Source organism: Symsagittifera roscoffensis, chromosome 1 (assembly GCF_963678635.1).
Source record: "Symsagittifera roscoffensis chromosome 1, txSymRosc1.1, whole genome shotgun sequence".
Taxonomy (NCBI): Eukaryota; Metazoa; Xenacoelomorpha; order Acoela; family Convolutidae; genus Symsagittifera; species Symsagittifera roscoffensis.
Window position 1 is genome coordinate 60,788,818 of NC_087062.1, and position 27,560 is coordinate 60,816,377.

Consider the following 27,560-nt stretch of genomic DNA (forward strand, 5'->3'; position numbering starts at 1 on the left):
CCAGCATTCTCAGTCTTGCAGGCATATGCATTTCCTCTCCGCTACATTTTCGCCTTAACGCGTGTATTTTGATTCTATAGGAACCGAGGTGTCAAAAGATCAAGTGAGCTTGTTAAGCTATTGGCTAGCCGTATAACACTTCCTTCTACAACTTCTAGGTCAAAAATCCTCTAAACGGAAAAAAATCTGTGAATGCCACATTTTTCAGTCTAAGAATCTGATTATTTTCAATTTACGACATACACCAAAATTTTTGAAGTGTACCAGAAATACATGAAATTAATTTACATCAAAATGAGCTGAAAACCAAATGAAAAGCTTATAAAAAACACCCGGCCGCCAAAAACTGAGACGAAAAAGCCGCAGAGAAAAATCTATTCATCTTTGAAAATCATTTATCAATTTAAGCTCTAGAAGCAACCTTCTACATCATATACGAAAAAAGACAGACTTATATTTACAAGTTTCAATTCAGCATTTTTTAAATACAATTTATCAGCATCAGTAGAATATTACAGCAAAACGATTAAAATATCGTAAATAGAATACATAAACCTTGCTGGGATAACTAAGTCGACATACAACAGTCGGTCAACTGATAGCCTGCCCATTAGTTTTTACAGTAGATCATTTTCAGCTTGCAAAATAAGGTCTCAGCTCGATTCAAATCTGAGAACTATGAAAACCAGAACAGTGACTTTATCTCTGCGGCAACTAAGTGAAATCGGACGCTGTACTTGAAAATTAGGCTATCAATTGATTCAGTGAGACTGTAGACAAGTTTTGATCTGAAAAAGTCTACGTTCCGAATTGATAAAGCTTGCTAATCACAAGCTAACAGGGTTAAAAAAAATTGAGCTACCAAAACGATCGTACACAATATTTGATATTTTTACTCTAAACAACACGACCACGAGTTTGGAGCATGCGGCCTTTTCTTCAACACTTATACTAGATGACAGTGTCGTCATTGAAAAATGTTATAGAACTCGAGGATCAAAAAACTAAACTTTTTCAATTTCAAATTTTATAGATTAAATTACTGCTCTTCGAATTTTAATTATAGAACTTTTTATCATCGAAGTTTTTATTATCGCCTTTTTTTTAATAAAATTGTTAAAATAAAGTTTTAAGTTATCCAATAAAATTTAAAGTCAATTTTAAAAATCTTTTAAAACCTTAAAATAAAATGTTTATTATCGAAGTCATTTTTACTAAATCAACATTTGCGAAAAAAAAAAAGAAAATAGATTATTTTAGGATTCCAATTCCAGGAGCCCTGAAAATTGAAAACCGCATTTAAACCTCCAGAAAAAGAAGCAAAATCCGTTAAAAAAATTTGCAAGTTTTCTGAAAAACAAGAACATGAAAGTTATCCGATCTTCATAAATCATAAATTTATTCATTAATATTTAAACCAATCAGAGCGATTTTTTCTTTAGCGCTAAATTAACACATTTAGTGCAAAGCAATCTCAAGATCTAGCTTTCAGAATTCATTAAGAAAATGGCTTTGTATTATATCACTGCTTGGTTTGTATAAACTAGAAAGGCGAGATCAACTTCTAGGCGAGATTGATCAATAAATTCATTAAAATTTGAGGGTCAATAGTTGACACTGAAATTGCCTTTTCTTTTTTTTTCTCCCGCTTTACAAAAATGTAGATTTTTGTGAAAACAACAATTTTACTAGTGTATGTTGGAGTTACGTTGCTTAAAAAATGAAAATATCAGTTGATTTGGAGTATGGGCAAAAATTAAGAATGAAAATTGCGGGTAAAAAAAAAGAAAAAAGGCCCTAGACTAAATCTATATCTAGATAATACGGATTCCAAAAGACTGATTTTCCGACCATCAAAAACTTTTGAAATCATATCAAACTCAGTTCATGGAAATAAAGTAGTTTGAGAGGCATAAATATGTTATAAATCACGTGGTCGGATCAATCACAACGATATGCCGAATTTAGATAAGCTCCAGATATTAGCTACCGATTAACCCCTGTCCAAACGATCCAAGGCAAACAAAAACTTGTTCTCGTAACAGGATTAGCTCCAAACGTCGGCAGAGTACCTTCCTTTCACTGACATGTTCTTCAAGTATTGAGTAGCCTGTTCGAGACTCATTTCTCCATGAGTGGAAATTATATTCTCGAGACAAGCATAAACATCTCGAGCCATGTTTTTAGCGTCACCGCAAACATAAATATGAGCACCTCGCTTCAGCAAATCCCAAGTAGCTTCACCGTTTTGAGCCAGCCTATTCTGCACATATACTTTGGATTCCTGGTCGCGACTGAATGCTGTGCACAGATGCGTAATAACACCTTGTTCCACCCATGATTCTACTTCGTCTCTGTAAATAAAATCCGTCGCCTCTTTTCTACATCCATAGTATAACACAACTTCTCCCAAAGGCTTTCCTTGTTCCTTCTGCCACTGTTTTTCTTGGAGGAAACCTCTAAAAGGCGCGAACCCAGTTCCAGGTCCGATCATGATTATGGGCACTGAGCTTTTCATCGGAAGGCGAAACTGCGATTTGCGAATAAAACATGCAACTTTATCCAACTGCGATTCCTCTGATTGCTTTTCGGCAGCCTTGTCTAAAAGATACTGTGTGCAAACTCCTTTAACTTCTCTTCCAATAGGAGTTTTGTAATCTACTAATACTGCTGTAATGTGCACGTGACTAGGGTACATTCTAGACGAAGACGATATGGAGTAGTACCTGACTTGTAGTCGAGGCAACAACTCGCAGAGATGGTCAGCTGGAATCTTAACCGAGTCCAGATCTTCCAGTACTTCAACTATAGTTCTGTTTTCTGTCTTGATCCACTCTTTGTACTTTTCTTTTCCTTCTACAGAGCTACTAGACAATTCCATCAAAAACTTTTTCTGCTCTTCATTTGTTGCATATTCAGCTAACTCTCTGCACATATGAGTTGTTGGGTGCGTTGATATATCTAAATAGTGAGAAAAGGCAACCCTGTATGTGGTTGGGCAGGGAAAAGGACTTTTCTTCGAGTCGTCGGGATCAACATTCTCCAAGTTAAACACCTTGTTTAGATCCTCTATTTCGAGAACCTTTGCCAATTTGTTCACAGTATTTTCTTGATTCACCGGCAAAACTGCCACATGATCTCCCGACTCGTATCTTAATTTCGATCCCGTCATATCTAGTTCAATGTGCATGAAATATCTTTCATCATCCAAGTTTAGCTTTCTTTCTGTGATCAAATTTGCCAAGAAAGGGTTCTTGGAATCAAACGGAGGCCTCTGCCTCTCATAAGACTGAAACCTTAGTGGTTCCCCAGTAAACAATCTGTTCGAGTCAGGCACCTCTTTTAGAGCAAACTGCCTAACAGATGTAAATTCTCCAGTTGATTCGATATTGAAGCTCTTACACACAGCTGGCCAAAAGTTATTCTCTTGCCATTGCACAAAATCATCTTCAATGTTTTGATCATCGTCGCCTAGTCCCAATTCACATAGCCTATCTGCTCCTAGTTTGGTCAACTGACTGTCGACGAATTTTCCCATTGAATTGAAGTGCTCGTAGGTTCGATTGCCTAAACCGAAAACACAGTACTTCAGTTCTGGCAGAGAAATATCAGCGTCCTTGAGCCAAGCGTGGAACTGCATAGCATTATCTGTTGGTTCACCTTCTCCGTACGTAGCCATGCAAAAAACTGCGAAGCCTTTCTCCACTTCAGTAGGAAGATCTGCCAAAATATCCCAGTCTTCTACGTTTTCAGTGTCGTATGCAAATCCCTTCATACCGTATTTCTGGGCTGACTTGGCCAAACGCGTTGCGAACTCTTCTGCTGTTCCCGTTTGAGATCCATAAAAGAAAACTATATTCTTCCCAGTGCGTTTCATTTTTTCCACAAAGTTCGCGTCTTGTGAGGCACTGATCCTGCGAATGTTTCCTGAATTGATGTTTGATTGTCTTTGTTGCAGTAGTTTGTCGAGGTCACTTTGGGATATGGAGGATGAGTCGGAAGCATTACGTCTGCGGAATACATAGTAACAGACAGCAAATCCAACCACCGTTGAGAATACTATAAGATTGGTTGAACTTAAGTCGTGTGCCATAACCTTGTCCCAAAATGACCCCACCATGGTTACATCTGAAAGTAATAAGCTGTGCAATAAGACTTAGCTATGACTACAATCAGCTGAGGGCAATATTTGTTCATGCGTTTCTAACACTAGCGTTCAAATACTGCCAAATATTTCTACAAGACTATATTCACATGCTTTGAAATACAAAGAACAAACCATGCAATTTGGAAACGAAAAGATACTACAAACTAAGACATGCACAGAAATCTCATTTCAATCATCAAATCTACATATTTATCATTTTGTACACAAAGCCAATGCCTATGAAGATCATTTACGATACCACAGGAGTTTTCTGAAATATCAATTTTAAATTGCATTGACACAATTTCACATGTTTAATGTCTAAGTCGCAAAATTTCCGTCCTCCTCTGTAATTTCAATATGGCCATTTGAAACATTTTCTTTATCCGTGGATGTTGTCAGAGGGAATCGCAGTGCACTTGACGTTTCATGAAACCTAAAAACAAATTTTTGCTACCACTTCAAATGCTCTAAGTTCTGGTACGTGTTATCAGGACTGTTATACTTACAATGCCTCGATTCTTGCCTTTTGCTCGGTCAAAGGAGACGAAACAATGACGCTTTCATGTCTCCTATCATTAAAAGTTGAAACATCTGTTCCTCTCTCTCCGCCCATGTTTCCTCGTGAATAATCATCAGGAGCCGCTGTTGTTGATACAATTTCACTGGCATTGAGCCCATTTAGAACATTGGAGACTGATATATTGGAGCGGTTGAGATTGAAGTTTTGTTCTGTCTCTGCCGAAACTCTGTAAGTTTCTGTGCCAGCCGGCCGCAAACTACGCTCACTGTTTTCTAGCTGTTGCGGTCTGGGACTGGGAAGATCACGAGGCCGGGACATTGCTGAAATTCAAACACCCATTTCATAAACAGAAACCAGTTGCCGTGAATGTAACGCAGAATCTTCCGACTACAGTAATTCATGCATTTGAAGACAATGCAATTGAAAAAGTTGACTCAATTTCAGTTCCAAATAAAGAATTTTTCAATTTCAGTGGATTCAATTTCAGCTCCAAATGGATTCAATTTCTGCTCCAACAAAAAGGATTCAATTTCCGCTACAAATTAATAAAAAATAGAAAACAAATATATCAAAAAAAAAATAGAAACAGACTGGGGGTGAGTGATAAATTCAGACTGAAAAACGAAAAAAAGCCAACAGACAGTTGGGGAAGAGTCAAGGAACGGAAGAGAAGAGAACAATTACTGACTTGTTTTTCCAAAAAATATAGCCAACAGACACTTGGAAAAGAGTCAACGAACGCAAGTAAACAAAAAAATAGTGACTTAATTTTTGAAATTTTCGAATTTTAAAGAGAAAAATAGATGCCCCTAAAGCTCTTTGAATGTCTAGAACAATTAATCCTTGAAACTTTTTGGATAAATTAACCCAACTTCAAATAACTGGATCAATGATCAATAGGTGATTTTTTTATTCCAGTGGAAAATCTGAACAATACATTCCACTTTCGAACTAGAAGTCAATCACAGTTTTTGTGAACTTTACACTTTTGCTGTTCGAAAGTGAAGTTTGCTTTCCTTTGAACGATGGAAAAAAACGGAACTTACAAAAATCAAACCGCGAAAAATTAAATTACATCAAATTGAGCCAAAAATTAAATTATATCAAATTGAGCCAAATTACATTAAAAAAATTAGAAACAGACAGAGTGAGAGACAAATTAGTTAATTTATCGTTAGTCATTTTCTCTGAAAATCGGATTGAAAAACGAAAAAAAAACACCTAACAGACTGTTGGAAGAGTCAATGAATGCAAGTAAAAAAATAGTGAGTTGTTTATTTTTGAATTTTTTTTCAATTTGAAAAAAGATGCCCTGAAGGCTGAATTCCAGGAACAATTATTAATGGAATTTTTTTTCGATTAAATTAACCCAACTTTAGATAACTGGATCAATTATCAATGATCAATGGGCAAACTTTTTATTCGGCTCGAAAATATGAACATTGAATTTCAATTTCCACACTAGGAGTCGATCACGGTTTTTGAGATTTTACAGTTTTGATGTTCGATAAGAAGTTTGCTTTCCATTGAAAATGAAAATGGTTTGAACTTAAAAAGAGATCATAAGTCAAGCCTCGAAAAAGTAAATTTGAGCCTCAACAAATTTTAAGATTGTTTTTCTGGAAAAAAAAAACGAAAAAGAAAATCATCAGCACCTATGTAAAAGTCTGAACTACTTCATCGACTTATCGAAAATTTTTAACTATCCAATTTAGAAGAACAAACACATGGACATAAAACTCATGGAGAAAATGGAGAAAACTGTATCAATAGGTTAAATTATTATTCCACTGGGAAATCTGAAAATTTAAATCTATAAGTCAATCACGTTTTTCGCAACCTTTGCACCAGCTGCAAAACTAACAAAATCATCACGACCTATACAGGATGTTCACTACCTTCAATGACTCAATAAAATAATCAGAAAAACTTTACCTCGCAACTGAGTCAATGAATTTGAATCAGAAATATGACTAAAAGGGCTTCAATATGATACCGGGTTAAAGAATCTATAGAGCTAATTTGAATCATCAGGAAAAACTACAACACCTTGAAACTTAAGTCATTTCCTCGAAATTGAGTGACTTGAGGCAAAAATTAATGAAAACAAAACTTACTGAGAATATCTGATTTAATACTTACTAGCAATTAACGCACCTTCGGTGCTTCGAAATTTTTCGACAACTCATGAAAAAAACCGCATATATTGCAAACAACATCTGCAAACTTTTAGTGTACTCTGACTGCACCCAATTACAGGGTTGGTAATTTCGAACTTTTAATTTTTTTTTAAATTCCAATTTTAAAAACGTCATCTCGAAAACTTAATGGGCCTCTGGAGAAATTTGGAAGCCAGATTTGCAACCACTGAGACTCCCTGAGAGCACCCTACTATAGGGTTAAAATTTTTTAAACCTAAATTTACCGAAAAAAAAATAATTTTTTTTTTAAAAAAAAGTCTTTTCTCGGAAACTAAAAGGATTTGAGCATTCATATTAAGAGGCAAGATTTGAAGCGCCTGGGTGTACGCTGACAATAAGGTTGTATCTTCATCAAGTTAGTAGTTTCAAATTTTTTAAATTTCTTTGTAGATAAGTTCTTTGAAAATTTTGAAAAAATCGAAAAACGTCACATCTCGGAAACTAAAAGCATTTGAGCATTCGCGTTTAGCAGTCGCATATGGCAAGATTTGCAACTCTTTAGAGTACCCTGACAACACCGAACTATAGAGTTGAGAGTTTCAAATTTTGAAAAATAAATAATTTAAACTTTCTGAAAATTTTGTAAAAATCACAAAAAACGTCATATCTCGAAAACTACAAAAAATTTCGCAGTGATATTTGGAGGCAAGATTCGCAATCCTTGAGAGTACTTTGAAAGGACCTAACTACACGGTTGGGAATTTCAGATTTTAAAAGAATAAAATTAATTCAAGTTTTCTTATAAATTTTGAAAAATCGCAACGTCATATCTCGAAAACTACAAAGAATTGAGCAGTGATATTTGGAGGCAAGATTCGCAATCCTTGAGAGTACTTTGACAGAAGCTAACTAGAGGGTTGGGAATTTCAGATTTGTAAAGAATAGAAATAATTCAAGTTTTCTGAAAAATTTTGAAAAAATCGCAAAAAACGTCATATCTCGAAAACTACAAAGAATTGAGCAGTGATATTTGGAGGCAAGATTCGCAATCCTTGAGAGTACTTTGAAAGGACCTAACTACACGGTTGGGAATTTCAGATTTTTAAGGAATAGAAATAATTCAAGTTTTCTGAAAAATTTTGAAAAAATCGCAAAAAACGTCATATCTCGAAAACTACAAAGAATTGAGCAGTGATATTTGCAGGCAAGATTCGGAATTCTTGAGAGTACTTTGACAGAACCTAACTACAGGGTTGGGAATTTCAGATTTTTAAAGAATAGAAATAATTCAAGTTTTCTGAAAAATTTTGAAAAAATCGCAAAAAACGTCATATCTCGAAAACTACAAAAAAATTGAGCGGTCATACTTGGAGGCAAGATTCGCAATTTTTGAGAGTACCCCGACAGGACCTAACTACAGGGTTCGGAATTTCAGATTTTTAAAAAGTAATCATAATTTAAGTTTTCTGAAAAATCACAAAAAGCATCATATCTCGAAAACTACAAAGAATTGAGCAGTCACATTGGGAGGCAAAATTTGCAATCCTTGAGAGTACTTTGATAAGACCTAACTACAGGGTTGGGTATTTCAGATTTTTAAAGAAAAGAAATAATTCAAGTTTTCTGAAAAATTTTGAAAAAATCGCAAAAAACGTCATATCTCGAAAACTAGAAAGAATTGAGCGGTCATACTTGGAGGCAAGATTCGCAATTTTTGAGAGTACTCCGACAGGACCTAACTACAGGGTTCGGAATTTCAGATTTCTAAAAAGTAATCATAATTTAAGTTTTCTGAAAAATTTTGAAAAATCACAAAAAGCGTCATATTTCGAAAACTACAAAGAATTGAGCAGTCATATTGGGAGGCAAAATTTGCAATCCTTGAGAGTACTTTGATAAGACCTAACTACAGGGATGGGTATTTCAGATTTTTAAAGAAAAAAAAATAATTCAAGTTTTCTGAAAAATTTTGAAAAAATCGCAAAAAACGTCATATCTCGAAAACTACAAAGAATTGAGCAATCATATTTGGAGGCAAGATTCGCAATCTTTGAGATTACTCTGACAGGACCCAACTACAGGGTTGGGAATTTCAGCTTTTGCGAAAAAAAATTAAAATAAGTTTTCTGAAAATTTTTCGAAAAAATCACAAAAAACGTCATATCTCGAAAACTACAAAGAATTGAGCAATCATATTTGGAGGCAAGATTCGCAATCTTTGAGATTACTCAGACAGGACCCAACTACAGGTTTGGGAATTTCAGCTTTTGCGAAAAAAAATTAAAATAAGTTTTCTGAAAATTTTTCGAAAAAATCACAAAAAACGTCATATCTCGAAAACTACAAGGATTTGAACAGTCATATTTTGAGGCAAAATTTGTAACTCCTTAGAGTACTCCGACAGCACCCAACTACAGGGTTGGGAACTTCAAGTTTTGTAAATTATTTTGTTATTTGAAATTTCTGAAAATTTTTGAAAAAATCTCAAAAATCGTCTTATCTTGTTAACTAAAATGATTCGGGCATTCGAAATTGGAGGCCAAATTCGCAACCCCTAATTCGATATTGGGCTGCTTAACTTAAACTCGGTAAAATAACCACTAAAATCAAATTAGAAAATCGAAAAAAAAATCTTAACCATTGCAATATACGATATAGCTTAAACATGCAAAAATAATACATTGAAAAAGCTTAAACATGGCGAGATAATGAAGCCCGCATTTAAATATATAATAGATTTGTTGACTAAGACTACGAACCCTTTAGACTTTCACAAGAAATATGAGGCCTATAAGGTGTTTGAATTTCAAAAATAACTTATGAGTGGCACTTTTTCGATAAAAATAACCTAAGCTGAGAAGACTGGCTTATTAGGTAACATTTTTATTCCACTGGAAATTCTTTAAAATCCACTTACGAAACTAGAAGTCGTCCACGGTTTTCCGCATCAAAAACTTTCTCAGTTGTAGGGCAAAAAATTCCAACCAATTGGCAAACCAATTGCTCAAGAAGTTCAAATGAACAAAAAAGCATTAGTATGTATAAATACAATTTTCTGTACATATTATAGCATTTAAAAACATTTTTTGGAATAAACATACAACTGTCTCCACAGCGTTCATTGTAAAAAAAAACAAGTTGAGGGCAGTGGCTTAACATGAATGCGACTCTAGCAATACAATGGGTTCTATTATAGCTCTACATAATCCAATTTTTCGCCGCAATTTATTTTTGGCCTAAATTTTACTGCTAGGCTGCTATACACCTTTGTATACAAAATTGCATGCTATATCAGGGAAAAAACTGCATTTGGCATATGAAAAAATTGCCAGAGCTATAAAGTTTAAAAGTTTTGTGGAACACATCAAAACATAAGTAAATTTATCCTCGAAGCTACGCAGCATAATTTTGACAAGCCGGAAGATTTTTAATCGAAAAAAAAAAAATAAACAAAACAAAAGTATCAGACAAAACAAACTGCATTTTAAAAATGGGAAGATGAGCCGACGGAAATTAAAACAAAGATTATGAAAAAAAAATCTTGTTTCCAGAATTTTATTTGAAAAAAGGTATTAGTTGAAACGAACTTCCCCTAAATACTCCTGAATTATATGTTTATTAATATTTTCAAGAAATCGAGCAAATCAGCAGTCTGCATGTCAGCAGTCGTGGAAATTACTATTAAAATTGACCATACTATGAACAAAGTTATTTACGGGAAAAAAGCCTCGTTTCCGGATGCAATACCCTTGCTTATCGCAAGAGTAATAACCAAGAGTAAGCCGGCACGCTGACCTTACTAGCTCGAAATTAGACCACAAATCAAAAACTTTTAACCAGTTTTTCTCGACACGAGAAAAAAGTCATGTTTTAAATTTCTTTCGAATCACGACTGACAGAGCTTTATTTGGATATATCACTCGGCCCATTCCTATGACTATGTGGTACCTGATTTTTCGTAGAAATAAAAAGAAAAACTGAAACCCACCAGAATACAAAACCCCTCCCCATTTTTCAAATGATCGGAACAAAAAAACAAAAAACTGTTAATAAGTAAGTAGAAACACACGACGTAAAAGATGAGGTCGTTTGGCCAGTTTAATTCGTTATCTTTTTTCAAATTTAGGACTAATTCTTACTTATCTATGTATGTCTCAATATATAGGAACTAAGCCTTTAGGGAACTAAGCTATAGGACTGGTTTTATCAATATTCAATATCTAGATTTTTTAGAGAACAAAACAATGGGTTGAGAGCACTCGCCTCAGATAAATGCGACCCTAGCAAAACAATAAGTTCAATTACGGTTCTAGGTAATCAATTTTTCGTCGCAATTTTTTTTCCTAAATTTTACTGCCAGGCTGCTGTACCTATTTGTAAAAAAAAATTGGCATGGCATTTAGCATACGAAAAAGTTGTCAGACCTATGAAGTTCCAAAAATCTTAGGAAACATAAAACATTAAAGTAAATTTATCCTCGAATCAATGCAACATAATTTGACTAAACTGAGATAGCATAAGCCAAAACCGTTCAATCGAAAAAAGAACAAACGAACCAGTACCGAAGAACACAAACTGCCTTTAAAAATGGAAGATGAGCCGACGGAAACTAGGACGAAAACAACATATATTCAAAAGAAAACCCTGTTTCAAAAAATTTATTTGAATAAAAAACAAAGCCTGCACGCTGACGTTACTAGTTCGACAAAAGGCCACAAATCGAAAATTTCAAAGCTGTTTTTCTCGACACAAGAAAGTTACCATGTTTTAAATTTCTGTTAAGAATCTCGACTGAAATGTCTTTAATATGATAAATCACTCGGCCCATTCCAATGATTATTTAAGGCACCTGAACTTTCGTGAAAAACTGAAACCCACCAGAATACGAAATTCCTCCCCAATAGTATACAATGAAAAAACACGAAAAAAGATGAGGTCGTTTGGCCAGACTAATTCAAAATATTTTTTGAACTCATACACTACTTCCAACTCATCTGTGTATGTCTCAAAAAATAGGAACTAAGCCATTAGAAAACTAAGCCATTCAATAATTAAAATTAAATGCTAGGCTGCTGTACCTATTTATAAACAAAATGACATGATAATTAATCGAAGAAAACTGCATTCAGCTACAATGAAAAGTTCTCAGAGCTACAACAAATTGGGAAACACATTTAAGTAAATTGAAACTCAAAGCAATGAACGCAAGTAAAAAAAAACAGTGAGTTGTTTATTTTTGAATTTTTTTTTGAAAAAAGACGCCCTGAAGGCTGAATTCCAGGTACAATTATTGATAGAAATTTTTTTTGGTTAAATTAACCCAACTTTAGATAACTGGATCAATTATCAATAGGTAAATGATCAATGGGCAAACATGTTATTCGGCTGGGAAATATGAACATTGAATTTCATTTTCCACACAAGGAGTCGATCACGGTTTTTGAAATTTTACAGTTTCGCTGTTCGATAAGAAGTTTGCTTTCCATTGAAAATGAAAATGGTTTGAACTTAAAAAGAGACCATAAGTCAAGCATCGAAAAAGTAAATTTGAGCCTCAACAAATTTTAAGATTGTTTTTCTGGAAAAAAAAACGAAAAAGAAAATCATCAGCACCTATGTAAAAGTCTTAACTAATTCATCAACTTTCAAAATCTTTAACTATCCAAATTCGAAGAACAAACACATGGACTTAAAACTCATGGAAAAATTGGAGAAAACTGGATCAATAGGTTAAATTATTATACCACTGGGAAATCTGAAAATTTAAATCTACTTTAAAATCTATAAGTCAATCACGTTTTTCGCAACCGTTGCACCAGCTGCAAAGCTAACAAAATCATCACGACAAATACAGGATGTTCACTACATTCAATGACTCAATAAAATAATCAGAAAAACTTTACCTCGCAACTGAGTCAATAAATTTGAATCAGAAATATGACTAAGAGTGCTTCAATATGATACCGAGCTCAAGAATCTATCGAGCTAACTTAAATCATCAGGAAAAACTACAGAACCTTGAAACTTAAGTCATTTTTTCGAAATTGAGCGACTTGAGGCATAAATTAATGAAAACAAAACTTACTGAGAATATCTGATTTAATACTTATTTGTTGACTAAAACTACGAACCCTTTAGACTTTCAAAAAAGTATATGAGGCCTATAAAGTGTTTGAATTTCAAAAATAACTTATGAGTGGCACTTCTTAGATAAAAATAACCTAAGCTGAGAAGACTGGCTTAATAGGTAACATTTTTATTCCACTGGAAATTCTTTAAAATCCACTTTCGAAACTAGAAGTCGTCCACGGTTTTCCGCATCAAAACTGTCTCAGTTGTAGGGCAAAAAATTCCAACCAATTGGCAAATGAAATTGAAATGAACTCAAGAAGTTCAATTGAACAAAAATGCATTAGTAGGTATAAATTCAATTTTCTGTACTTATTATAGCATTTAAAAACATTTTTTGGAATAAACATACAACTGTCTCCACTGCGATCGTTGTAAAAAAAACAAGTTGAGAGCAGTGGCTCAAAATGAATGCGACTCTAGCAATACAATGGGTTCTATAATAGCTCTGAGTAATACAATTTTTCGCCGCAATTTTTTTTTGCCTAAATTTTACTGCTAGGCTGCTAAACCCCTTTGTATACGAAATTGCATGCGATTTGAGGGAAAAATTGTATTTGGCATATGAAAAAGTTGCCAGAGCAGTAAAGTTTAAAAATTGTGAAACACATCAAAACATAAGTAAACTTATCCTCGAGGCTACGCAACATATTTTTGACAAGCAGGAATATTTTTAATCGAAAAAAAATGAACAAAACAAAAGAAACAGACAAAACAAACTGCATTTTAAAAATGGGAAGATGAGCCGACGGAAACTAAAACAAAGAATATGCAAAAAAAGTCTTGTTTCCAGAATTTAATTTGAAAAAAGGTATTAGTTGAAACGAACTTCCCCTAAACACTACTAAAATATATGTTTATTAATATTTTCAAGAAATCGAGCAAATCAGCAGTCTTCATGTCAACGTCGCGGAAATTACTACTAAAATTGACCATTTTATGAACAAAGTTAGTTACGGGAAAAAAGGATCGTATCCGATTGCAATACCCTTGCTTATCGCAAGGGTAATAACCAAAAGTAAGCCGGCACGCTGACCTTACTAGCTCGAAATTTGACCACAAATCAAAAAATTTTAACCAGTTTTTTTTCGACACGAGAAAAAAGTCATGTTTTAAATTTCTTTCGAATCACGACTGACAGAGCTTTATTTGGATATATCACTCGGCCCATTCCTAAGACTATGTGGTACCTGATTTTTCGTAGAAATAAAAAGAAAAACTGAAACCCACCAGAATACAAAACCCCTCCCCATTTTTCAAATGATCGGAACAAAAAAACAAAAAACTGTAAATAATTAAGTAGAAACACACGACGTAAAAGATGAGGTCGTTTGGCCAGTTTAATTCGTTATCTTTTTTCAAATTTAGGACTAATTCTTACTTATCTATGTATGTCTCAATATATAGGAACTAAGCCTTTAGAAAACTAAGCCATTCAATAATTAAAATTAAATGCTAGGCTGCTGTACCTATTTATAAACAAAATGACATGATAATTAATCGAAGAAAACTGCATTCAGCTACAATGAAAAGTTCTCAGAGCTACAACAAATTGGGAAACACATTTAAGTAAATTGAAACTCAAAGCAATGAACGCAAGTAAAAAAAAAACAGTGAGTTGTTTATTTTTGAATTTTTTTTTGAAAAAAGACGCCCTGAAGGCTGAATTCCAGGTACAATTATTGATAGAAATTTTTTTTGGTTAAATTAACCCAACTTTAGATAACTGGATCAATTATCAATAGGTAAATGATCAATGGGCAAACATGTTAATCGGCTGGGAAATATGAACATTGAATTTCATTTTCCACACTAGGAGTCGATCACGGTTTTTGAAATTTTACAGTTTCGCTGTTCGATAAGAAGTTTGCTTTCCATTGAAAATGAAAATGGTTTGAACTTAAAAAGAGACCATAAGTCAAGCATCGATAAAGTAAATTTGAGCCTCAACAAATTTTAAGATTGTTTTTCTGGAAAAAAAAAACGAAAAAGAAAATCATCAGCACCTATGTTAAAGTCTGAACTACTTCATCGACTTATCGAAAATTTTTAACTATCCAATTTAGAAGAACAAACACATGGACATAAAACTCATGGAGAAAATGGAGAAAACTGTATCAATAGGTTAAATTATTATTCCACTGGGAAATCTGAAAATTTAAATCTACTTTAAAATCTATAAGTCAATCACGTTTTTCGCAACCTTTGCACCAGCTGCAAAACTAACAAAATCATCACGACCTATACAGGATGTTCACTACCTTCAATGACTCAATAAAATAATCAGAAAAACTTTACCTCGCAACTGAGTCAATAAATTTGAATCAGAAATATGACTAAGAGTGCTTCAATATGATACCGAGCTCAAGAATCTATCGAGCTAACTTAAATCATCAGGAAAAACTACAGAACCTTGAAACTTAAGTCATTTTTTCGAAATTGAGCGACTTGAGGCATAAATTAATGAAAACAAAACTTACTGAGAATATCTGATTTAATACTTATTTGTTGACTAAAACTACGAACCCTTTAGACTTTCAAAAAAGTATATGAGGCCTATAAAGTGTTTGAATTTCAAAAATAACTTATGAGTGGCACTTCTTAGATAAAAATAACCTAAGCTGAGAAGACTGGCTTAATAGGTAACAATTTTATTCCACTGGAAATTCTTTAAAATCCACTTTCGAAACTAGAAGTCGTCCACGGTTTTCCGCATCAAAACTGTCTCAGTTGTAGGGCAAAAAATTCCAACCAATTGGCAAATCAAATTGAAATGAACTCAAGAAGTTCAATTGAACAAAAATGCATTAGTAGGTATAAATTCAATTTTCTGTACTTATTATAGCATTTAAAAACATTTTTTGGAATAAACATACAACTGTCTCCACTGCGTTCGTTGTAAAAAAAAACAAGTTGAGAGCAGTGGCTCAAAATGAATGCGACTCTAGCAATACAATGGGTTCTATAATAGCTCTGAGTAATACAATTTTTCGCCGCAATTTTTTTTTGCCTAAATTTTACTGCTAGGCTGCTAAACCCCTTTGTATACGAAATTGCATGCGATTTGAGGGAAAAATTGTATTTGGCATATGAAAAAGTTGCCAGAGCAGTAAAGTTTAAAAATTGTGAAACACATCAAAACATAAGTAAACTTATCCTCGAGGCTACGCAACAAATTTTTGACAAGCAGGAATATTTTTAATCGAAAAAAAAAATGAACAAAACAAAAGAAACAGACAAAACAAACTGCATTTTAAAAATGGGAAGATGAGCCGACGGAAACTAAAACAAAGAATATTCAAAAAAAATCTTGTTTCCAGAATTTAATTTGAAAAAAGGTATTAGTTGAAACGAACTTCCCCTAAACACTACTAAAATATATGTTTATTAATATTTTCAAGAAATCGAGCAAATCAGCAGTCTTCATGTCAACGTCGCGGAAATTACTACTAAAATTGACCATTTTATGAACAAAGTTAGTTACGGGAAAAAAGCATCGTATCCGATTGCAACACCCTTGCTTATCGCAAGGGTAATAACCAAAAGTAAGCCGGCACGCTGACCTTACTAGCTCGAAATTAGACCACAAATCAAAAATTTTTAACCAGTTTTTTTCGACACGAGAAAAAAGTCATATTTTAAATTTCTTTATTTGGATATATCACTCGGCCCATTCCTATGACTATGTGGTACCTGATTTTTCGTGGAAATAAAAAGAAAAACTGAAACCCACCAGAATACAAAACCCCTCCCCATTTTTCAAATGATCGGAACAAAAATACAAAAAACTGTAAACAAGTAGAAACACACGAAGTAAAAGATGAGGTCGTTTGGCCAGTTTAATTCGTTATCTTTTTTCAAATTTAGGACTACTTACTTATCTATGTATGTCTCAATTTTTAGGAACTAAGCCTTTAGGGAACTAAGCTATAGGACTGGTTTTATCAATATTCAACATCTAGATTTTCTAGAGAACAAAACGATGGGTTGAGAGCACTCGCCTAAGATAAATGCGACCCTAGCAAAACAATAAGTTCGATTACGGTTCTAGGTAATCCAATTTTTCGTCGCAATTTTTTTTCTTAAATTTTACTGCCAGGCTGCTGTACCTATTTGTAAAAAAAAAATTGGCATGGCATTTAGCATACAAAAAAGTTGTCAGACCTATGAAGTTCCAAAATTTTTAGGAAACATATAAAGCATTAGAGTACATTTATCCTCGAATCAATGCAACATAATTTGACTAAACTGAGATAGCATAAGCCAAAACCGTTCAATCGAAAGAAGAACAAACGAACCAGTACCGAAGAACACAAACTGCATTTAAAAATGGAAGATGAGCCGACGGAAACTAGGACGAAAACAACACATATTCAAAAGAAAACCCTGTTTCAAGAAATTTATTTGAAAAACAAACAAAGCCTGCACGCTGACGTTACTAGTTCGACAAAAGACCAGAAATCGAAAATTTCAAAGCGGTTTTTCTCGACAAGAAAATTACCATGTTTTAAATTTCCGTTAAGAATCTCGACTGAAATGGCTTTAATGTGATATATCACTCGGCCCATTCCAATGATTATTTAAGGCACCTGAATTTTCGTGGAAAAAACTGAAACCGACCAGAATACGAAATTCCTCCCCATTTCTCAAATGATCGGAACAAAAACAGAAAAAATAGTATACAATGAAAAAACACGAAAAAAAGATGAGGTCGTTTGGCCAGACTAATTCAAAATCTTTTTTGAACTTATACACTACTTCCAGCTCATCTGTGTATGTCTCAAAAATAGGAACTAAGCCATTAGAAAACTAAGCCATTCAATAATTAAAATTTTTTGTAAAACAATAAAATGGATTAAGAGCAGTGACCTAAGCTAAATTCGACCCTAGCAATACAATCAGTTCTTTTATGGTTCTAGGTAATACATTTATTCGGCGCAACTTTTTCGCCTAAATATAAATGCCAGGCTGCTGTACCTATTTATAAACAAAATGACATGATAATTGATCGAAGAAAACTGCATTCAGCATATCGCAATTCTTATATCGCAAAAAACGTCATATCTCGAAAACTACAAAAAATTGAGCGGTCATACTTGGAGGCAAGATTCGCAAAACTACAGGGTTCGGAATTTCAGATTTTTAAAAAGTAATCATAATTCAAGTTTTCTGAAAAATTTTGAAAAATCACAAAAAGCGTCATATCTCGAAAACTACAAAGAATTGAGCAGTCATATTGGGAGGCAAAATTTGCAATCCTTGAAAGTACTTTGATAAGACCTAACTACAGGGTTGGGTATTTCAGATTTTTAAAGAAAAGAAATAATTCAAGTTTTCTGAAAAATTTTGAAAAAATCGCAAAAAACGTCATATCTCGAAAACTACAAAGAATTGAGCAGTCATACTTGGAGGCAAGATTCGCAATTTTTGAGAGTACTCCGACAGGACCTAACTACAGGGTTCGGAATTTCAGATTTTAAAAAAGTAATCATAATTTAAGTTTTCTGAAAAATTTTGAAAAATCACAAAAAGCGTCATATTTCGAAAACTACAAAGAATTGAGCAGTCATATTGGGAGGCAAAATTTGCAATCCTTGAGAGTACTTTGATAAGACCTAACATCAGGGTTGGGTATTTCAGATTTTTAAAGAAAAAAAAATAATTCAAGTTTTCTGAAAAATTTTGCAAAAAAATCACAAAAAGCGTCATATCTCGAAAACTACAAAGAATTGAGCAGTCATATTGTGAGGCAAAATTTGCAATCCTTGAGAGTACTTTGATAAGACCTAACTACAGGGTTGGGTATTTCAGATTTTTAAAGAAAAAAAATAATTCAAGTTTTCTGAAAAATTTTGAAAAAATCGCAAAAAACGTCATATCTCGAAAACTACAAAGAATTGAGCAATCATATTTGGAGGCAAGATTCGCAATCTTTGAGATTACTCTGACAGGACCCAACTACAGGTTTGGGAATTTCAGCTTTTGCGAAAAAAAATTAAAATAAGTTTTCTGAAAATTTTTCGAAAAAATCACAAAAAACGTCATATCTCGAAAACTACAAGGATTTGAACAGTCATATTTGGAGGCAAAATTTGTAACTCCTTAGAGTACTCCAATAGCACCCAACTACAGGGTTGGGAACTTCAAGTTTTGTAAATTATTTTGTTATTTGAAATTTCTGAAAATTTTTGAAAAAATCTCAAAAATCGTCTTATCTCGTTAACTAAAATGATTCGGGCATTCGAAATTGGAGGCCAAATTCGCAACCCCTAATTCGATATTGGGCTGCTTAACTTAAACTCGGTAAAATAACCACTAAAATCAAATTAGAAAATCGAAAAAAAAATCTTAACCATTGCAATATACGATATAGCTTAAACATGCAAAAATAATACATTGAAAAAGCTTAAACATGGCGGGATAATGAAGCCCGCATTTAAAAATATAATAGATTTGTTGACTAAGACTAAGAACCCTTTAGACTTTCACAAGAAATATGAGGCCTATAAGGTGTTTGAATTTCAAAAATAACTTATGAGTGGCACTTTTTCGATAAAAATAACCTAAGCTGAGAAGACTGGTTTATTAGGTAACATTTTTATTCCACTGGAAATTCTTTAAAATCTACTTACGAAACTAGAAGTCGTCCACGGTTTTCCGCATCAAAACTTTCTCAGTTCTAGGGCAAAAAATTCCAACCATTTGGCAAACCAATTGCTCAAGAAGTTCAAATGAACAAAAAAGCATTAGTATGTATAAATACAATTTTCTGTACATATTATAGCATTTAAAAACATTTTTTGGAATAAACATGCAACTGTCTCCACTGCGTTCATTGTAAAAAAAAACAAGTTGAGAGCAGTGGCTTAACATGAATGCGACTCTAACAATACAATGGGTTCTATTATAGCTCTACATACTCCAATTTTTCGCCGCAATTTATTTTTGGCCTAAGTTTTACTGCTAGGCTGCTATACACCTTTGTATACAAAATTTCATGCTATATCAGGGAAAAAACTGCATTTGACATATGAAAAAATTGCCAGAGCTATAAAGTTTAAAAGTTTTGTGAAACACATCAAAACATAAGTAAGTTTATCCTCGAAGCTACGCAGCATAATTTTGACAAGCCGGAAGATTTTTAATCGAAAAAAAAATAAACAAAACAAAAGTATCAGACAAAACAAACTGCATTTTAAAAATGGGAAGATGAGCAGACGGAAATTAAAACAAAGATTATGAAAAAAAAATCTTGTTTCCAGAATTTTATTTGAAAAAAGGTATTAGTTGAAACGAACTTCCCCTAAATACTCCTAAATTATATGTTTATTAATATTTTCAAGAAATCGAGCAAATCAGCAGTCTGCATGTCAGCGGTCGTGGAAATTACTATTAAAATTGACCATACTATGAACAAAGTTATTTACGGGAAAAAAGCCTCGTTTCCGGATGCAATACCCTTGCTTATCGCAAGAGTAATAACCAAGAGTAAGCCGGCACGCTGACCTTACTAGCTCGAAATTAGACCACAAATCAAAAACTTTTAACCAGTTTTTCTCGACACGAGAAAAAAGTCATGTTTTAAATTTCTTTCGAATCACGACTGACAGAGCTTTATTTGGATATATCACTCGGCCCATTCCTATGACTATGTGGTACCTGACTTTTCGTAGAAATAAAAAGAAAAACTGAAACCCACCAGAATACAAAACCCCTCCCCATTTTTCAAATGATCAGAACAAAAAAACAAAAAACTGTAAATAAGTAAGTAGAAACACACGACGTAAAAGATGAGGTCGTTTGGCCAGTTTAATTCGTTATCTTCGTTAATTGGTTTTACCAATATTCAATATCTAGATTTTTTAGAGAACAAAACAATGGGTTGAGAGCACTCGCCTCAGATAAATGCGACCCTAGCAAAACAATAAGTTCAATTACGGTTCTAGGTAATCAATTTTTCGTCGCAATTTTTTTCCCTAAATTTTACTGCCAGGCTGCTGTACCTATTTGTAAAAAAAATTGGCATGGCATTTAGCATACGAAAAAGTTGTCAGACCTATGAAGTTCCAAAAATCTTAGGAAACATAAAACATTAAAGTAAATTTATCCTCGAATCAATGCAACATAATTTGACTAAACTGAGATAGCATAAGCCAAAACCGTTCAATCGAAAAAAGAACAAACGAACCAGTACCGAAGAACACAAACTGCCTTTAAAAATGGAAGATGAGCCGACGGAAACTAGGACGAAAACAACATATATTCAAAAGAAAACCCTGTTTCAAAAAATTTATTTGAATAAAAAACAAAGCCTGCACGCTGACGTTACTAGTTCGACAAAAGGCCACAAATCGAAAATTTCAAAGCAGTTTTTCTCGACACAAGAAAATTACCATGTTTTAAATTTCTGTTAAGAATCTCGACTGAAATGTCTTTAATATGATAAATCACTCGGCCCATTCCAATGATTATTTAAGGCACCTGAATTTTCGTGAAAAACTGAAACCCACCAGAATACGAAATTCCTCCCCATTTTTCAAATGATCGAAAAAACAGAAAAAATAGTATACAATGAAAAAACACGAAAAAAGATGAGGTCGTTTGGCCAGACTAATTCAAAATATTTTTTGAACTCATACACTACTTCCAACTCATCTGTGTATGTCTCAAAAAATAGGAACTAAGCCATTAGAAAACTAAGCCATTCAATAATTAAAATTAAATGCTAGGCTTCTGTACCTATTTATAAACAAAATGACATGATAATTAATCGAAGAAAACTGCATTCAGCTACAATGAAAAGTTCTCAGAGCTACAACAAATTGGGAAACAATTTCATTTTTCACACTAGGAGTCGATCACGGTTTTTGAAATTTTACAGTTTCGCTGTTCGATAAGAAGTTTGCTTTCCATTGAAAATGAAAATGGTTTGAACTTAAAAAGAGACCATAAGTCAAGCATCGAAAAAGTAAATTTGAGCCTCAACAAATTTTAAGATTGTTTTTCTGGAAAAAAAAAACGAAAAAGAAAATCATCAGCACCTATGTAAAAGTCTTAACTAATTCATCGACTTTCAAAATCTTTAACTATCCAAATTCGAAGAACAAACACATGGACTTAAAACTCATGGACAAATTGGAGAAAACTGGATCAATAGGTTAAATTATTATACCACTGGGAAATCTGAAAATTTAAATCTACTTTAAAGTCTATAAGTCAATCACGTTTTTCGCAACCGTTGCACCAGCTGCAAAGCTAACAAAATCATCACAACAAATACAGGATGTTCACTACTTTCAATGACTCAATAAAATAATCAGAAAAACTTTACCTCGCAACTGAGTCAATGAATTTGAATCAGAAATATGACTAAAAGGGCTTCAATATGATACCGGGTTAAAGAATCTATAGAGCTAATTTGAATCATCAGGAAAAACTACAACACCTTGAAACTTAAGTTGGATATATCACTGCTCTGGATATATCACTAGCATAAGCCAAAACCGTTCAATCGAAAAAAGAACAAACGAACCAGTACCGAAGAACACAAACTGCCCCGACTTTCAAAAAAGTATATGAGGCCTATAAAGTGTTTGAATTTCAAAAATAACTTATGAGTGGCACTTCTTTCATAAAAAATAACCTAAGCTGAGAAGACTGGCTTAATAGGTAACAATTTTATTCCACTGGAAATTCTTTAAAATCCACTTTCGAAACTAGAAGTCGTCCACGGTTTTCCGCATCAAAACTGTCTCAGTTGTAGGGCAAAAAATTCCAACCAATTGGCAAATGAAATTGAAATGAACTCAAGAAGTTCAATTGAACAAAAATGCATTAGTAGGTATAAATACAATTTTCTGTACTTATTATAGCATTTAAAAACATTTTTTGGAATAAACATACAACTGTCTCCACTGCGTTCATTGTAAAAAAAAAACAAGTTGAGAGCAGTGGCTCAACATGAATGCGACTCTAGCAATACAATGGGTTCTATAATAGCTCTGAGTAATACAATTTTTCGCCGCAATTTTTTTTGCCTAAATTTTACTGCTAGGCTGCTAAACCTCTTTGTATACGAAATTGCATGCGATTTGAGGGAAAAATTGTATTTGGCATATGAAAAAGTTGCCAGAGCAGTGGCTCAACATGAATGCGACTCTAGCAATACAATGGGTTCTATAATAGCTCTGAGTAATACAATTTTTCGCCGCAATTTTTTTTTCCTAAATTTTACTGCTAGGCTGCTAAACCCCTTTGTATACGAAATTGCATGCGATTTGAGGGAAAAATTGTATTTGGCATATGAAAAAGTTGCCAGACCACTAAAGTTTAAAAATTGTGAAACACATCAAAACATAAGTAAACTTATCCTCAAGGCTACGCAACATATTTTTGACAAGTAGGAATATTTTTAATCGAAAAAAAAAATGAACAAAACAAAAGAAACAGACAAAACAAACTGCATTTTAAAAATGGGAAGATGAGCCGACGGAAACTAAAACAAAGAATATGCAAAAAAAATCTTGTTTCCAGAATTTTATTTGAAAAAAGGTATTAGTTGAAACGAACTTCCCCTAAACACTACTAAAATATATGTTTATTAATATTTTCAAGAAATCGAGCAAATCAGCAGTCTTCATGTCAACGTCGCCGAAATTACTACTAAAATTGACAATTTTATGAACAAAGTTAGTTACGGGAAAAAAGCATCGTATCCGATTGCAATACCCTTGCTTATCGCAAGGGTAATAACCAAAGGTAAGCCGGCACGCTGACCTTACTAGCTCGAAATTAGACCACAAATCAAAAATTTTTAACCAGTTTTTTTCGACACGAGAAAAAAGTCATGTTTTAAATTTCTTTCGAATCACGACTGACAGAGCTTTATTTGGATATATCACTCGGCTAAAATAGACTACTAAAAATGACCATTCTATGAACAAAGTTAGTTATGGGAAAAAAGCCTCGTATCCGATTGCAATACCCTTGCTTATCGCAAGGGTAATAACCAAAAGTAAGCCGGCACGCTGACCTTACTAGCTCGAAATTAGACCACAAGTCAAAAATTTTTAACCAGTTTTTTTCGACACGAGAAAAAAGTCATGTTTTAAATTTCTTTCGAATCACGACTGACAGAGCTTTATTTGGATATATCACTCGGCCTATTCCTATGACTATGTGGTACCTGATTTTTCGTGGAAATAAAAAGAAAAACTGAAACCCACCAGAATACAAAACCCCTCCCCATTTTTCAAATGATCGGAACAAAAACACCAAAAAACTGTAAATAAGTAGAAACACACGAAGTAAAAGATGAGGTCGTTTGGCCAGTTTAATTCGTTATCTTTTTTCAAATTTAGGATTACTTCTTACTTATCTATGTATGTCTCAATTTTTAGGAACTAAGCCTTTAGAGAACTAAGCTATAGGACTGGTTTTATCAATATTCAATATCTAGATTTTCTAGAGAACAAAACGATGGGTTGAGAGCACTCGCCTAAGATAAATGCGACCCTAGCAAAACAATAAGTTCGATTACGGTTCTAGGTAATCCAATTTTTCGTCGCAATTTTTTTTCCTAAATTTTACTGCCAGGCTGCTGTACCTATTTGTAAAAAAAAATTGGCATGGCATTTAGCATACGAAAAAGTTGTCAGACCTATGAAGTTCCAAAATTTTTAGGAAACATATAAAGCATTAGAGTAAATTTATCCTCGAATCAATGCAACACAATTTGACTAAACTGAGGTAGCATAAGCCAAAACCGTTCAATCGAAAGAAGAATAAACGAACCAGTACCGAAGAACACAAACTGCATTTAAAAATGGAAGATGAGCCGACGGAAACTAGGACGAAAACAACACATATTCAAAAGAAAACCCTGTTTCAAGAAATTTATTTGAAAAACAAACAAAGCCTGCACGCTGACGTTACTAGTTCGACAAAAGACCAGAAATCGAAAATTTCAAAGCGGTTTTTCTCGACAAGAAAATTACCATGTTTTAAATTTCCGTTAAGAATCTCGACTGAAATGGCTTTAATGTGATATATCACTCGGCCCATTCCAATGATTATTTAAGGCACCTGAATTTTCGTGGAAAAAACTGAAACCGACCAGAATACGAAATTCCTCCCCATTTCTCAAATGATCGGAACAAAAACAGAAAAAATAGTATACAATGAAAAAACACGAAAAAAAGATGAGGTCGTTTCGCCAGACTAATTCAAAATCTTTTTTGAACTTATACACTACTTCCAGCTCATCTGTGAATGTCTCAAAAATAGGAACTAAGCCATTAGAAAACTAAGCCATTCAATAATTAAAATTTTTTGTAAAACAATAAAATGGATTAAGAGCAGTGACCTAAGCTAAATTCGACCCTAGCAATACAATCAGTTCTTTTATGGTTCTGGGTAATACATTTATTCGGCGCAACTTTTTCGCCTAAATATAAATGCCAGGCTGCTGTACCTATTTATAAACAAAATGACATGATAATTGATCGAAGAAAACTGCATTCAGCATATGAAAATTTCTCAGAGCTACAAAAAATTGGGAAACACATTTAAGTAAATTTAAACTCAAAGCAACGCAACATAATTTGACTGAGCTGAAATAACAAAAGCCGAAACCGTTTGAGCAAAAAAAAACGAAACAAAAGTACCGAATAATACAAACTGCATTTAAAAAATGGATGAGCCGACGGAAACTTGGAAGAAACGACGAATCTGCAAAAAAAACGGTTTCAAATTTATTTAAAAAACTATTACCTGAAAAGAATTCCCCATTATTACTACTCATAATATAGTATTTTATTAAAACTTTCAAGAAATCGAGCATGTCATCAGTATGCATAACAGCAGTCGTGAAATTTATCATTCCTACTAAAATTGACCATTCTGTTAACAGTTATTTACGTGAAAAATTCTAATACTCGATTCCAATACTCTTGTTTATCGCAAGGGTAAAAAAAAACAAAGCCTGCACGCTGACCTTACTAGTTCGACAAAAGACCAAAAATCGAAATTTCAAAGCTTTTTTCTTGACACGAGAAAAAAGTCATGTTTAAAATTTCTTTCGAATCACGACTGACAGAGCTTTATTTGGATATATCACTCGGCTAAAATAGACTACTAAAATTGACCATTCTATGACCAAAGTTAGTTATGGGAAAAAAGCCTCGTATCCGATTGCAATACCCTTGCTTATCGCAAGGGTAATAACCAAAAGTAAGCCGGCACGCTGACCTTACTAGCTCGAAATTAGACCACAAGTCAAAAATTTTTAACCAGTTTTTTTTCGATACGAGAAAAAAGTCATGTTTTAAATTTCTTTCGAATCACGACTGACAGAGCTTTATTTGGATATATGACTCGGATAAAATAGACTACTAAAATTGACCATTCTATGAACAAAGTTAGTTATGGGAAAAAAGCCTCGTATCCGATTGCAATACCCTTGCTTATCGCAAGGGTAATAACCAAAAGTAAGCCGGCACGCTGACCTTACTAGCTCGAAATTAGACCACAACTCAAAAATTTTTAACCAGTTTTTTTCGACACGAAAAAAGTCATGTTTTAAATTTCTTTCGAATCACGACTGACAGAGCTTTATTTGGATATATCACTCGGCCCATTCCTATGACTATGTGGTACCTGATTTTTCGTGGAAATAAAAAGAAAAACTGAAACCTACCAGAATACAAAACCCCTCCCCATTTTTCAAATGATCGGAACAAAAATTCAAAAAACTGTAAATAAGTAGAAACACACGCAGTAAAAGATGAGGTCGTTTGGCCAGTTTAATTCGTTATCTTTTTTCAAATTTAGGACTACTTCTTACTTATCTATGTATGTCTCAATTTTTAGGAACTAAGCCTTTAGGGAACTAAGCTATAGGACTGGTTTTATCAATATTCAATATCTAGATTTTCTAGAGAACAAAACGATGGGTTGAGAGCACTCGCCTAAGATAAATGCGACCCTAGCATAACAATAAGTTCGATTACGGTTCTAGGTAATCCAATTTTTCGTCGCAATTTTTTTTCCTAAATTTTACTGCCAGGCTGCTGTACCTATTTGTAAAAAAAAATTGGCATGGCATTTAGCATACGAAAAAGTTGTCAGACCTATGAAGTTCCAAAATTTTTAGGAAACATATAAAGCATTAGAGTAAATTTATCCTCGAATCAATGCAACATAATTTGACTAAACTGAGATAGCATAAGCCAAACCCGTTCAATCGAAAGAAGAACAAACGAACCAGTACCGAAGAACACAAACTGCATTTAAAAATGGAAGATGAGCCGACGGAAACTAGGACGAAAACAACACATATTCAAAAGAAAACCCTGTTTCAACAAATTTATTTGAAAAACAAACAAAGCCTGCACGCTGACGTTACTAGTTCGACAAAAGACCAGAAATCGAAAATTTCAAAGCGGTTTTTCTCGACAAGAAAATTACCATGTTTTAAATTTCCGTTAAGAATCTCGACTGAAATGGCTTTAATGTGATATATCACTCGGCCCATTCCAATGATTATTTAAGGCACCTGAATTTTCGTGGAAACAACTGAAACCGACCAGAATACGAAATTCCTCCCCATTTCTCAAATGAT

General features: G+C 33.6%; 2 protein-coding genes across 3 annotated transcripts in view; both read right to left on the reverse strand.

Moving 5' to 3' along the window:
• Positions 1-373: 373 nt before the first annotated feature.
• On the reverse strand, positions 374-4,182 carry LOC134846776 (NADPH--cytochrome P450 reductase-like). Its single transcript, XM_063864170.1, has one exon. The coding sequence runs from the start codon at positions 4,118-4,120 to the stop codon at positions 2,048-2,050; it is 2,073 nt and encodes a 690-aa protein (XP_063720240.1). The 5' UTR covers positions 4,121-4,182; the 3' UTR covers positions 374-2,047.
• Positions 4,183-4,231: 49 nt separating this feature from the next.
• The window catches only part of LOC134846801 (centrosomal protein of 44 kDa-like), a 214,816-nt gene continuing 191,487 nt past the window's right edge, over positions 4,232-27,560 (reverse strand). The window contains exons 9-10 of one of the 2 annotated variants that reach the window (XM_063864195.1): positions 4,657-4,990; positions 4,232-4,583 (exon numbers count right to left, since the gene is read on the reverse strand). In XM_063864195.1, coding sequence (XP_063720265.1) covers positions 4,469-4,583; positions 4,657-4,990 — 449 coding nt within the window. In that variant the 3' untranslated portion in view covers positions 4,232-4,468. Of the gene's footprint in view, positions 4,584-4,656; positions 4,991-27,560 lie in introns of those variants that run through there. The other variant, XM_063864200.1, reaches the window with a different exon arrangement.

What these genes read in the sequence shown, in the direction of transcription:
- LOC134846776 (XM_063864170.1), bottom strand. Translation starts at nt 4,120, where the DNA reads ATGGTGGGGTCATTTTGGGACAAGGTTATGGCACACGACTTAAGTTCA.